This window comes from Sebastes fasciatus, chromosome 13 (assembly GCF_043250625.1).
Source record: "Sebastes fasciatus isolate fSebFas1 chromosome 13, fSebFas1.pri, whole genome shotgun sequence".
Lineage (NCBI taxonomy): Eukaryota > Metazoa > Chordata > Actinopteri > Perciformes > Sebastidae > Sebastes > Sebastes fasciatus.
Window position 1 is genome coordinate 26,017,000 of NC_133807.1, and position 13,655 is coordinate 26,030,654.

At 41.5% G+C, this 13,655-nt stretch overlaps 2 protein-coding genes across 2 annotated transcripts; one reads left to right on the forward strand and one right to left on the reverse strand.

Moving 5' to 3' along the window:
• Positions 1–6: 6 nt before the first annotated feature.
• Positions 7–8,915, reverse strand: ndel1b (nudE neurodevelopment protein 1-like 1b). The gene is made up of 9 exons (XM_074656506.1): positions 8,744–8,915; positions 5,694–5,790; positions 3,756–3,909; positions 2,853–3,001; positions 2,619–2,755; positions 2,365–2,532; positions 2,189–2,280; positions 1,764–1,909; positions 7–1,666 (listed from the first exon to the last, which is right to left on the reverse strand). Exons 2-9 carry the CDS (start codon positions 5,777–5,779, stop codon positions 1,576–1,578), a joined length of 1,023 nt encoding a protein of 340 aa, XP_074512607.1. The 5' UTR covers positions 5,780–5,790; positions 8,744–8,915; the 3' UTR covers positions 7–1,575.
• A 1,672-nt stretch (positions 8,916–10,587) lies between these two features.
• LOC141781023 (RING finger protein 222) lies at positions 10,588–11,599 on the forward strand. Its single transcript, XM_074656538.1, has one exon. It carries the CDS (start codon positions 10,647–10,649, stop codon positions 11,277–11,279), a length of 633 nt encoding a protein of 210 aa, XP_074512639.1. The 5' UTR covers positions 10,588–10,646; the 3' UTR covers positions 11,280–11,599.
• The last annotated feature ends 2,056 nt before the right edge of the window (positions 11,600–13,655 follow it).

A 13,655-nucleotide genomic window follows, 5' to 3' on the forward strand; every position in this document is an offset into this window, starting at 1 on the left:
GACATATATTTGTCATCTCAATCTTTATTTACTTAAACAATTTTTGACAAACAATTTGATATCATAATACAATGGCTTTAACCATTCAATATCTGAACATGCCATACAGAATCTGAAATAAATAGGACTTTAATGCCAAATGTCAGTATGTACAAATGTGGTACGCAAAAATACCATCCTTACAAGCTATATACACTGACTGTAGAACACATTTGAGTAACAGGGCTCATAGAGTGCCTAAAATGACATCTCATATTATCAAAATGAACACTAAAGATTTCAAATTATACCTCAAGATGGTGACAAAAAGGAGAAATGTGTGGGCAAAATGGATTTAGACAAAACTTTGGCATGTAAAATGAATGCATTGCCAATATCCAACCTGCTAAAAATCCAAGTCAAACTAACATGAAGTTCACACAAAAAAATCAGCAAATGTGCTGCATGACAAAGGCCACAACGGACCATGAATTCATACACCAGCCAAAGTTAACAGACCGTCTCAAAAGGGGCTCCTTGAATCAGTTTAAGTATCATTTGTGTGAGTTTTTTAAAGCCAAATACACCTACTAATAGTACGAATCCACTGTGGATAATTGCCATTATATCAGAATGAGGTAAATGAGCCATCACAAGAATAAAAAAAATACAATAAACATAAAAAAGAAAAAGGCAAAACTGTTCCCTTGAAAGGTCAATGGATGTCCACAGAGGAAAACACTCGACTGCAGCAACACCTGTAAGGAGCAGTTTGTTTTAAGTGCAGGTTTAACCCAGAGGACAGAACCAGCTGATATTTCCAACCTTTAACATGGAGACTACTCCCAAATGAATAACAGCGAGTAGCCAGTAACAAGAGACAACGACTGCACTATGGCTACATGGCTTTGAACGATCAACATTCACTTCAGTCGTGAACATGGGGTCCAACTACGCCTCTCCAGCCCCACATTACAGATGCACACATGCAAATAGCAAAGAGGAAATATTGCATTTTAAAGCATACTGTGAGATAAATTATTTCATATGAACACATCCCTTTTTTTAAATATAATACATTCTAAATTGAAATTAGCTTAAATGTGCAATTTAAGTGAAAATACAGGAGGAAAAGAAGAAGGAAGCTGTGGTCTGTTGAGGACCTTTTGTCGGGGGGTAGTAGTTTTCAGATGAACAGTGGAACTGAGAATATAACGGTGCCACTTCAGAGTTGACATCTAGAGAGCGACGCATTTGCAATGACATTCATACAAGCGCAGTACAGTACAGCTTTTAGGCACATGCAAGTATGCGGTAGGAACATATGCACAGGACTGTGCACCTACTCACAGATGCATTTGGAGCTGCAAACTGGAGGCTTCGTATAGTCGAACCTCTATTCCACACATCACGTTCAAAAAGTGCACAATCCCAAACAGGCACACATCACTCTTCCTTTCACACACACACATACACACACACACACACACACACACCTAGCACACAATGTAACGGTCTTTCAAGTGTCCTCTCGATTCCCACGTTGTGTTGGGTGGATAGGAGTTTCAGTAGAGGTTAATGTGGTGTAGGGACGCCTCACACACTCAGAGGAAGCATGCCCGGTGGAGACACGGCTCTGGATGTCGCGATGGAGGTCAAGGAGCTGGGGTCCAATCCGTTTACAGTCCTGCAGTTGGACATGAACAGTATTAGCAAACCCATATACATACGGCAAAAACAAATATGCACAAAACCAGGGAGAAGAACTTGCTAAAAAGACTCACGTTTTGTCAAAGTAAGTGGTGTGTAGAGAGTGAGAGAACTTTGTGGCGTTGCTGTTGATGAGTTTGCCGTTGTCTGTCGAGTAATTTTTTCGTGCTGCTTGGTCTTTGGTAAAGTTCCTACAGGCGGCGATTTTGGACTCCAACGCCTAGTCACAAAACAGGAGAAACAATCTGTGTTTAGCTTCATCATCATCATCATCATTATCATAAACATTCGTAGGAAAAAGCACGAAGAATACGTTGTTGAAAGTCGTGCTGAGCGTCACGAAAAAAGGAAATTCGTGTCTATGTACACGAATCAAATAGATTACATTTTGTGACTATATCACGACCTGCTGTGAGACTGTGTTGGTTCCTCAGTGTTCTGCAACGTATTTGCACAATTAATGTAATTATGAGTTAAATTAAAAGGGAATAACACCTACCCCGACTTTCCTCAGGAGATCACCAACAATATTAAGAGCGGAGATTCTTGCAGAAGGAGTGAGGGATGAGTTGCCACAGCCGTTGGTCAATCCTGCACAAGGACACAAGCTGATATTAGAACACATATCAGAGAATTTCCCCATTTCACGTGTGCAATAAAGAGCGAGATCCTGACCTTTTGGGCTGATGAAGGTGTGCTCTATGCTCTTTCCTACGGGTGTGGCTGGGAGGGATAAAGAGGCCTGCACTGCAGAATCTATCTTGTCGATGTCTAAGGTGGGTGAGCTGGGTGCTGACATCCTGTCTGTAGTCCGCTCCCGTACCGCCAGCTCTTGTCTCAGGTCTGCAGAAGAAAGCTCATGAAATACTTCTCCACTAACACACATGACATATTGCCTGCAAATGGGCAGAATGGATTTGTGTCTTTACCTCGTGCTTCGTCTTTCAGCCGCTGCACAGATACTAGAAGAGACTCCTTCTCATCCAGTTCACTTTCCAGGAAGGCATTTCTCTCAATGGCCTGGTTTAAACGGCCCTCAAAGTCCTCAAGAGACACTATTGTTGCCCTGCACAGACGTAGAGGTTGATTGTTAAAACCTTTTATGAACATTACAGTAGGTCCAGTCGCTATAAAATCTAAATACAGCTAGAATTCAGTCTGACCTTTTGGCTCTCTCCAGGTCATCGTTGGCCTGCTCGAGCTCTCGGACGTATTTGTGGAGCTGCTCCTTGATGCTGCGTGTCTGGCCCAGGTCATCCTCTAGCATAGAAATCTGTTTATAACTCTGTGCATACTGATGCTCCAACTTGTCCTGATAGAGAGAGTGAAGAAGAGAAAGGAGCATGGGAGTGAGTGTGTGTAGAGAAACAAGGACATCAAAAAGACCTATTGTTCCAAAAAAAAAAAAAAAAAAAAAAATCCACTTTGATTTCCTTCTGCTGAGGCATGCAGTGTGAAAGTTCCATTTTTTATACTATACAATAAATAACAGCATGGTGAATCATAAGACTGATAGTAAAGATAATCTTCCACACATTATTTCACTTTCAAAGAGCCTCTTTGTTGTCTAGGGAGGCCCTGTGGTGCTTTACGGTACAGTTAGCGTGCCTGTATCGTGGTTCCTGAGGCACAAAGACAGGAAAGCATGATCCATGACAGCTCTGGTTCATTCACGCAGTTTGTTTTTAGCATTAGCTGCAGCGATCGTGCTCACATGTTGGGCCATTTGAAACATCACACTACTTTTCTACATTCACAGTCATTTGTTCAACTTGATCTCCAGACGAGAGCACGCTGAATGAATGTGACTACCGTTCATGCCTGCAGTGATAAAGAACCAGGCTTGTCCTTGCACTTTTCTATTTTCTGCCAATCCAATTAAGGAGTGCTGGAGGATTACCTAAGAGCCTGCCTTTTTAACACCTAACATAAAAACAAGATGTTGGACCTTGTGCTCCAGGATCTAACAGAGCTCAGATAACCTCTTAAGTAACCACAAATTACTTTATTGGTGTCCTGACCTAGAGACAGTCAAAGCGAGCCAAATCCCCAAATAAACTAGTTACCTTGAGGTTGGACACCTCGTTCTTCAGTCTCTCGTTTTCAATTTGGAGGTCTCGAAGGCGGTGTTCGGCCTGGCCGAGCTGCGCCTCCAGCTCGGCTTCGAGCTCCCGGCTCCCTTCCTGGAACTCCTGCAGCTCCTCCTGGGCATCATAGCAACTGCATGGCACAGACACAGAGGGGAAACATAAACGATCATTGTCATTTACCAGCTACCCTGTCCACTGTCCACTGTCCACCATTCAATTCTGTATAGCTGACTGGCTGAATGACTGCGGGCAGAAGCTCTAGAAAACTGACTGGCTTTTGTCCCCGTAAGATGAGCCAGGCTCGGGCATGTTCTAGTAGCTATATCTCCAACGGCCGGGAATAAACCTGCATGAAAAGCCCAGTTGTAGATTTTTAACCTTCAGCTCTGCCTGTGCCAAACAGGAAACGGTGCACGGCTCAGCATTGTCGAGTTAAGCATTCTAAATATACAGCTCTAAAGAGACAGCTGAACTGTGACGGTTCAGAAGTAGCTCAGGAAAAACAGACCTGCTGTCACGAGTCCTCAGCTGTGGGAGAAGTTAAAGGTCAGAGGTGAGGAGAAAATGATGAGAGGCCACAGGAACAGGATGAGGACGTGTGCTAAGAAACAGGATGTGTGTGTGTACACGCTGGTCAGGGCTGGCCACATGTAGAGAATCTAAAAACACACACGATAACTCATTATGTAGTTCTGACATGTGTAGATTAATTTAGGTAAACAATTCAACGTGGAATAGGAAGAAAAAATAGATCTGATTTTATGTAATCTGTCAGGGGTGGTTACACACACACACACACACGATGACACTGTGGTTAACCCTGCTCTGAGATCAGCTGACTTGTGCTGGGATAATGGCCCTCACAGTGGCTCTACGGAGCGCTGGAATCCATGAATCAGTTGTTGTGCCGGGGTCGTTCCACACATACCAAATGCCACAGTTGCTGCTTCATCAGCACGCTGGGCCCTATAACTTCTCTATTTGACAGTCAGGTTCTCACACATTTCCTGGTTTTAAACAACCAAAAACACTCTTAATGATGTGTGGCGTAGAAGAGCATGGAAGTGCATTACATATTATCAAATCTTTTAGCGATAGTCATAAACTGTATGATGTCGCCTTGTCACAACCAAATGGAAAAAGTGAAGTTTAAAAATATCACTTCAGGGAGATAACTTTTCAGTACTGTACAAGTGATCCTGAGAAAATACATGGAGCAAAACATGTGTGAGACAAGCCACTGTGAGTTCTTTTTTCCATGGGTTGAGGTTTTTTCCTCTCTGTACCCACAGCGGGAATTTCTTAGAAAACCAACCAGGACTTTAACCCTCTCTGTGCAGGTTCCTTTGAGAGTACGACGGGGCCCCGACTCCACAAATAGAACACACAGTTCAAACAGAGATTTACACACACACTCACATGCACCGCTGCTGCCTACAGGAACACAGACCTGTGGTCTGCGTAGTTAAGAAGTCAAAGATGTAGTCATTTCCTCCCGAGCAAGCCGCAGATGTTTGTGGGCACTGATTTCGAAAAAGCCTGTCTGGTCATTCGCCTTATATGGCTAAACACCGGTTTCGGTGTCGAAACTTTATACGCATCTACAAAACTACATATTCAGCATAATAACAGCTGCCTATTACGTAAGAGTGACCGACTACAACTTTTTAAAACAAAGTTGGCCTCCTGCGGTTTGGAGTGTGTGCTTATTTCATATGGGGGGGTTGACACCATCTGTTATTTGGTTCAACGTTTTTGCAAGACAGATCACAAAATGACACATTTTTTACATAACCCAATTTGCAAAATGAGCTTAGTAGGGCAAACAGCAACTGAGAACACAACAGAACATAAATATAGAAAATCAGACATGTTAACTTCTAAGTCATATGAGAAGTAAAGCCCACTGCCTACCTTTTCTTATATTTGAGGGCTTGGGACTTCCAGTAGTCGACTTCCTCATCCTTTGACGTAAATTTGGGAATCATCTCTTTGTCCATGTCAGGGCACCCTGAGGATTAAAGATTAAACATATTTATTAGCCTCACAGCAGTTTCCTTTAGCTAAAAGTACATGTGAAAGGGGCAAAAAGTGGAACAAGCGTTGAATAGTGGAAAAATCAAACTAACAGGTGGCTCAAACACAGTACAACACTTTCATTATTTGCATCCTTTGGCGTGTAGAATCATGCACAGTGCATTCCCTTCTTATCTCAGTGCTGAAACAAACAGGCAAATCAAGATTGAAACATTTCTCTCATTCCTCACTGGAGAAGATAATATATCTCTCTTTACTGGAAAGTGACAAACATGCCATGTCCTCCTGCTGCTCTGAGGTCATATCATCCTTAGTTACTCATGAATCACTGACTCTGACTCTGATGGGAAAGTCACCCAATTATTTAGAAGCTGGGTTTTGTTAAACTGACTGAGGCCAACATGGGAAGCCTTACTATGAGTGAACAGCCTCAATGATATCCAGCGCCTAGCCTAGTAGAAGTGTGCCTCCTTTATTAATACATTTCTAACCTTACAGCTCAACTCATGTGATGTCGGCGTAACTAATTCATTAAAAGGCAACCGATAAATTAAGTGTGGCTAATGCCGAATGGATGAAGGCTGTCTGTTGTAGCCTAGTTCAGAAGTTTTAACCGTGTTTTTCATCTTGCTTCCTGTTTGCAGAAATAACACTTTACTAGACGGTTGTTCCTCTTTTCTGGTGAGCTAATAAACTCTGCTTCACTCTGTGAGCTGTGTGGACCAACGATTTCAGGAAATTATAAAAAAAAACACATCTGGAAAGAGCCGCTGTGTGTGTTCTGCGTGGGGGGGGGGAAACACAGCTGCCGCCCCGCCAACACTCCCCATTGCTGAAACTCCAGGAATATTCATAATCCGAACAGAGATTATAAGGATTTCCTGCAGATAGGTCAGACATCTAGTGGATGAAACACAGGACTGAAGGTCAGGCAAACTACGCTCAACAGTTTAAGTGTTATTTTGACCAGACTAGCCTGTCTTGTGCTTTAGGCGAGGAGGGGTGTGTGTGTTATTTTCCTTGCCAAGCCGGTCTAGACTCAGAGGGATGGAGAGGCTCTTCCCTTTAAACATTCCTCTGAGATGGCGTCATCAACAATTTACCCGCCTCACGTGTCCGTACACTACTTTGGAAATGACGAAGGAAACTCAAGGCCAAAATACCCCGTGGGTGGAGAGCGGGAAATGTTCCCAAGCTGCTACTGACGTAACATGTTAGTTGTATATCAAATCCATCTAATAACTCCAGAGAACAAATAAAAGTATTTCCTCTGATTACATACAGAAAACAGAATTATTAGGTGATCTAACAAAACATAGCAGATTTGTATTTTTTAGGATGTTGAATGGGATGCAGTGATTTCTATTGATCCCCGTGAGTCTTCACAAGGAGTGAGCAACAGGAAACTGTTTCCATGGTGATTCAGATCTAAGGCCTTATTAGGATAATCATGGCTATTTATCATCCCACTGACCAATGACAGGAGCTACCAAAGCTATTTCACATATTTAGGACAGATGTGGACACACTGGTGCTGTACTGGTAACACGATACATCACTTCAAATGAGACAAAAAAGGGTTCAGTTACATGACCTAACAGGTCAACAGCTGAGACTCTGCCAGAACAAATGACAATTCCTGTTATCTCTCATTTCAGCATCCCTTTTGGAGCGGAGTCAGCTTGACCCCTGGATCTATTTGTCAGTTATAACAATACCAGGTCAGGCGGCAAAGATGGTATGGAAATGATGGAAAATACAGACAGAGAAAGGTTGTGAAGAAAGAGTTTCCTTTTCCAACATTTGTGCCTCTACATCCTCTTTTGCTGCAGATGACTAGGTGCTTACTAAGAGTTCAAGTGCTCCCACTGAACTTAGCCACATTTTTTATAATGAGGCCTATGAGAGGGGTGAGTCAAATACCTCTTTGTACTCTTATTGGTTTGCTCTAATGTGAATCAGACCTATAGTTTTACAGGGTGTGGTGGTAGTGTAGTGTTATCCCCTGACTTGGGGCCCTTGTGTTAGGTTTAAGCTGCAGGAGGACATGCTAGGAAGAGGTTAAAAATAATCACACTATTTATCAAAGTGATCAATAAAAAAAACTAAAATGTGGCTTTACTGCAAAAATGACAATTGATTGTCATATTCAGACAATATACACACTGGGAAAGGTTGTGAAGAGAGAGTTTCCTTTCCAACATTGTGTGTCTCTACATCCTCTTTTGCTGCAGATGACTAGGTGCTTACTAAGAGTTCAAGTGCTTCCACTGATCTAGCCACATGTTTTATAATGAGGCCTATGAAAAACAGTCCTAAAGATGAGTAGACTGACATTTATGACAGTTTTACAGGGTGTGGTGGTAGTGTAGTGTTATCCCCTGACTTGGGGCCCTTCATTTCAGTCCCTTGTGTTAGGTTTAAGCTGCAGGAGGACATGCTAGGAAGATACTAGAGGTTCAAAATAATCACACTATTTATCAAAGAGATCATTAAAAAACTAAAAAAAATAGGTTTTACTATAAAAATATCAATTGACATGCATCATATTCAGACAGTACACACACTTTCGCAAAAGAAAACAGTCCTAAAGATGACTAGACTGACATTTGTGAGGCCACATCTGAACAGCATCAGGTTGTCATCATCTAGCTGCTAGGTGTGTTGTGTTAATGTGTGGATATCTGATGTTACTACGTGGGTTGACTGACAATGCCAAACAGTAGCTTAAAGCTGTATGCTGTTAATAATAGATAACAGATAACACCACATATAGAAAGTGAAAATGAAAGACATACGAAGCTAAATCTGTGGGCTTTTAAACCCGAGCTCGAGCTGTCATCTCGGTAATCACACCGGCTGAACGCGACAGTTAAACACGTTAAACACAGTTAAACACGGGCTGTTTTCACGGTTAAATCCGGTACCTGCTCATGTCAAATCGGTGTCCAGCTATCTTGTGTGTTCAGAAGGTCTTCTTCCAGCCGGTGTTACATCCAACAGACTCCTCACTACCCTGCTAGGGCCTCGGATGATACTGAAGTGACTGAGAGATGAGATGAGAGAGGTGGTGTTTAGGAAACTGCCAACGCGTCTCCCGGAACTCGACGTAAATCCAGACACAGACGTACGTGCTGACGTAATTCACGTTACGTCAGAACTGGGCAGGGCTGCTATAGAAATAGATGTACTAGAGTGCTGCACCCTTTTGTTTTTTTTTACTGTAGAATTACTTCTGTAGAATTGTAGGTAAATAGTTTTCACTACAGTGACCACAAGGTGGCATATGCTTTCCAGAAACCACCACCACACAGGTACAAGGCAACATCAAGACAATATAGGCTTCCATAATATTATTTTCTATTTCTATTTTTCTCAATTATAGTCTATTTTGGGGGCCAATATTAGCTGGGAATGTGTCCTTAATTTATTAATTGTTTTACATCACTGCATTCTTGCCTCACAGTCTGATTATTATTATTATTATTATTATTTTTATTTTATTTTTTGTGTCACCTATCAGCAAATCCACCCATGCCTGCTCTTCTGTTCTTTTCATTATCTTAATATTGTAACTCTTTTAATATTTTTGGTACTACAAGGTTTCACCTCTTTTCAGTGTTTTAGTATGTGGGAATGTACAGTATGTGTATTGTCTTATTGCGATGAGATGTTGTTGTTGTTGTTGTTTTTGTTGTTTGCTACTGCGGCAAAACCAATTGCCCCTCGGGGACAAATAAAGGTCTTGAACTTGAACTACCAATGGCTTATTTTATATGCAATCCATGAGCTGACAATATAATTTAAACTATTGCCCCCATATAAGAAACTCACAGAAAACACTGGACTAAAACCCAATAAAATTAGCCTTATATGTGGGCATAAAGGCCATACATTATTCATCTGATAAATTTTAAATTAAAAACTTTTACTCTGTAGTAACTAAAAAAAACGGAGGCAACAATTTTCAAATATTTTTGTAAGTTTAGTGAACTTCTTGGTTTGAGTTGGGCAAACTCAATAATGTATTACAAATAGGGCTGTCAAAGTTAACGTGATAATAACGCGTTTGCGTTATTATCACGTTAACTTTGACAGCCATACATTATTGAGTTAATGCCACTAATTTCTTTAACAAACGATTTTTTTAATGCAACTTGCGATTTTCAGGTTGTAGCGGGCTCAACGCTCCAAACTTATGCAAAATTTTGGAGAGGAAAAACTGTCATGACCATTTTCAAAGGGGGTCCCTTGACCTCTGACCTCAACATATGTGAATGAATATGGGTTCTATGGGATTTCCCTTTACAGACATGCCCACTTTATGATAATCACATGCAGTTTGGGGCAAGTCATAGTCAAGTCAGCACACTGACACACTGACAGCTGCTGTAGCCTGTTGGGCTTGAGTTTGAGCAAATCTACATTTTATTTAAATGTAGGCTGTGTGAACAGTGAATGGCTTTTTTTTTTTTTTCACTTCTGAGTCATCACCATATAGCTGCAGCTTTGAAAATATCACCATTTGGTCAGATGTGCTAGTTTTGCCCATATTTAAGGAATCCCAGTGTGCATATAGTGCAGTATGAGTAACATGAAATGTGAACCAGCTTGGCCACTTGAACTGCCAGTGATGCCTCCATCCAGGGGACCCAATCAGTGAAGTCAGTGCAGTCAGAGGTGGCAGGTCCTGTTTTACAAGGTGAATGCAGCTCTCTCGCCTCCACCCTCAGCAGCCACAGATAAAGAAAGTCATGTGCTGAGGTTCACACAAAAGGAAAATACTTTTTAGTCTAAATAATTTGCTGCAGTGGTTAATTTTCCTTTACAATGGCATTATATAAGGAAGACAGCCAGGAGGACGCACAAGAGTGTCCAGTGTGCTATGAGTGTCTGTCTGGCACTGAGAGGACTCTGAGCTGCGGACATGTCTTCTGCCACGACTGTCTGGTCAAAACCTTGGTCAGCATCCACAGCGATGGGAGCACCATCAGAGACACTATCGTCTGCCCTATCTGCAGACATCTTACATTCCTCAAGAAACAGAAAGAAGCGCTTTTGTCCCTTGCAGAGGACAAGGATCCAGGTGAGGTTCAGACTCTGGAGGTTCCTCTACCTGCGCAGCCGAGAGAGCTCCAAGACGCACGGCGCGCCTCCACGGACAGCTCACTTGGAGAGGTTACCTGGATCTCTCGCTGCTGTATGGGGGTGTCTGATCGGATCCGTCGACAGAGGCTGATCAGCCCAAGTCATAACGCATCTCAGATCTTTATCATAAGCGCCCAGGGTCGACCCATGGCCGAAGACGACGCGCTCAGTGTGGTGATGACTGTGGTGCAACCGCAGCGCAGGAGAAGACGCACCAGGATTTGCACGACTGCACGATGCCTGCTCGTTTTGCTGTCAGTGTTCACTGTAGTGGCACTGGTGGCTGCAACTTTACCCTGGATTCTGTTGGCATAGCCTATAGTGATGATGTGGATGAATTATGAAGTGCCAATAAGGGAATGATGAACTGACATTTATAGAAAGCATCTTCTCATCCATGCACGGAATGAAGTTTATCCACCAGTTTATATGCAATGAAGTGTGTGAAGCAGTTTATTTGTCTTACTGACCAACATAATCTGATGCATTTCAGTAAATAATCAATGCACTGAAAAGTCAATATGTTAAATTATACTTTCATGTGGATGAATTATGAAGTGCCAATAAGGGAATGATGAACTGACATTTATATAGAAAGCATCTTCTCATCCATGGAATGAAGTTGATCCTATGCAATGAAGCAGTTTATTTGTCTCAACATAATCTGATGCATTTCAGTAAATAATCAATGCACTGAAAAGTCAATATGTTAAATTATACTTTAGTTTGCAACATGGTTGTCATTTCCTTCCCTGATTTTTTTAAGGAAACGTCTGGGAGTTTATATGCATGTCTATGTCCTTTATGTGCATTACCAAGAACATGTACAAATCAATATGTTAAATTATACCTTAGTTTGCAACATGGTTTTAAGATATTGTCATTTCCTTCCCTGATTTTTTAAGGAAAAGTCTGGGAGTTTATAGGCATGTTGTCTATGTCCTTTATGTGCATTACCAGGCAACAGTCTGAACTATAGTAAAGGTTAAAGCGTTGACAGCTCTTTTGTTTTGCATTCCTCCCTGTTTCATGTTCTACCTGTTTTATGAGAAGGAATCAGAAGCAAGAAATCTTAACAATTTCAAAGCACTCCCAAAAGCTTGTTAATCCAACAAGAGTGGGACATCTTGAATTAATTTCAACAATTAAAAAAAGGGTTTGGCAGAAAGAAATGCAATAAAAACCATTTAACCCTATAATCCCGTTGTTGTTAACTCAAGTCATTGTTGTGTTACTCTGTTGTTGGATACACTGTTTCCAAGCAGCAGGAAAAAAAACTGTTACTGTAAAACTGTAAACTGCAGAGCTACAACATCTATCAGGATTATTTTGTGTATCCTAAAAAGAAAAAAGAAAGGGTTACATTTAGACATGATTGGTTTATCGAGGAAGCAAAGTGTGATAACAAAGACGCTGTTATAACAGTCAGGGTGTCATGTTGACAGACTTCATCTCCTCCTTACATTACAAGGAAAGATGTTAGACATTTTGAAAAGAAAATCTCACACAATTTCCATTTTAAACTTTCATTTTACACCCGCTGATCAAGTGGGAACATGTTTAATATGCAGATTGGAGGGCGTTGGTGGTTTTATTAGACCCCCCTCAGTAACATCCTATACAGCGTATGTCTGGCCCCCCTTGTAGTGTGTATAAAGACGGTGTAAACAGAGCCACCTTTAAAACTTTCAGTGAGAAATAATTGATGCCCCCATGGCAGTCTGGAGGAGATAGACTAGCAGGTAGGGATGAGCTGAGCCTGGCTGTAAGGAGATACACCGCTGGACTGTGGCGTTATATTACTACTCTCTGTTTTAAGGATCCAGATTGAGATGGAGCAGAGAGACGTTGGTTTAACAGAAGTATATGTAAAAACTAAGAAATTATCATAAGACAACAGATTTCTTAGAGAGAGTCAAATGTTAATTTGCTCTTGAACATATAGAACAAATATGAAGTGAGTGACTTGGTTGTCAGAATGAGCTTTAGTCAGTATCGTCACCATCCTGATAAACGTGTACACACTCCTAGTTTCCTCCTGCTGTAGCAACCCCTCAGCCATCCTGCTGGACCAGTCCTACAAGTTACACACCTGAAGAAACCGCTGTTTTTCAGCCATAGCCGGTTTCTCAGTGAATGGGAGGAGGACAATAATGATTAATTTCATTTAATGAGTCAGACTCTTTAGATGATATTCCTGTTGGTGGCTTACATGGCAGTGGATGGACCAACCATAAAAGTGAGAAAAAACACGTAAAGTACCCCAATTTCAAGGCAAAGACATAAAAGGTAAAAAATGATAATACTAGCAATTTATTCAGGTCAAAATTATGATGGTACTAAGAATGGGAAAATTGCTCAGCTGTCAGGTTTCTCCACCAGTGAGCATATATGCTCATGCTGTTGAATACATTCCTATATGACAGGATTAACCTCCAGGCGCTGGTGGAAGAAGTCAGATCCTTTACTTAAAGAGGACCTATTGTGCTCATTTTCAGGTTCACTACTTGCATTTTGGGTTTCTACTAGAACATTTACATACTTTGATGTTCAAAAAACGCTTTATTTTGTATCATACCGGCTGTGCTGCAGCACCTCTTTTCACCCTCTGTCTGAAACGCTCTGTTTGAGCTCCTCCCCCCACAGTCTGCTTTGATTGGTCAGCTGGCCCTCTCTGTTGTGATTGGTCAA

Bases quoted from the DNA above. Each gene is read 5' to 3' on its own strand.
- ndel1b (XM_074656506.1), bottom strand. From the start codon at position 5,779: ATGGACAAAGAGATGATTCCCAAATTTACGTCAAAGGATGAGGAAGTC. The intron at 2,533-2,618 runs GTAAAGACACAA...TTTCTTCTGCAG, and splicing joins GCTGAAAGACGAAGCACGAG to ACCTGAGACAAGAGCTGGCG. The intron at 1,910-2,188 runs GTAGGTGTTATT...TTTTGTGACTAG, and splicing joins ATCTCCTGAGGAAAGTCGGG to GCGTTGGAGTCCAAAATCGC.
- LOC141781023 (XM_074656538.1), top strand. From the start codon at position 10,647: ATGGCATTATATAAGGAAGACAGCCAGGAGGACGCACAAGAGTGTCCA.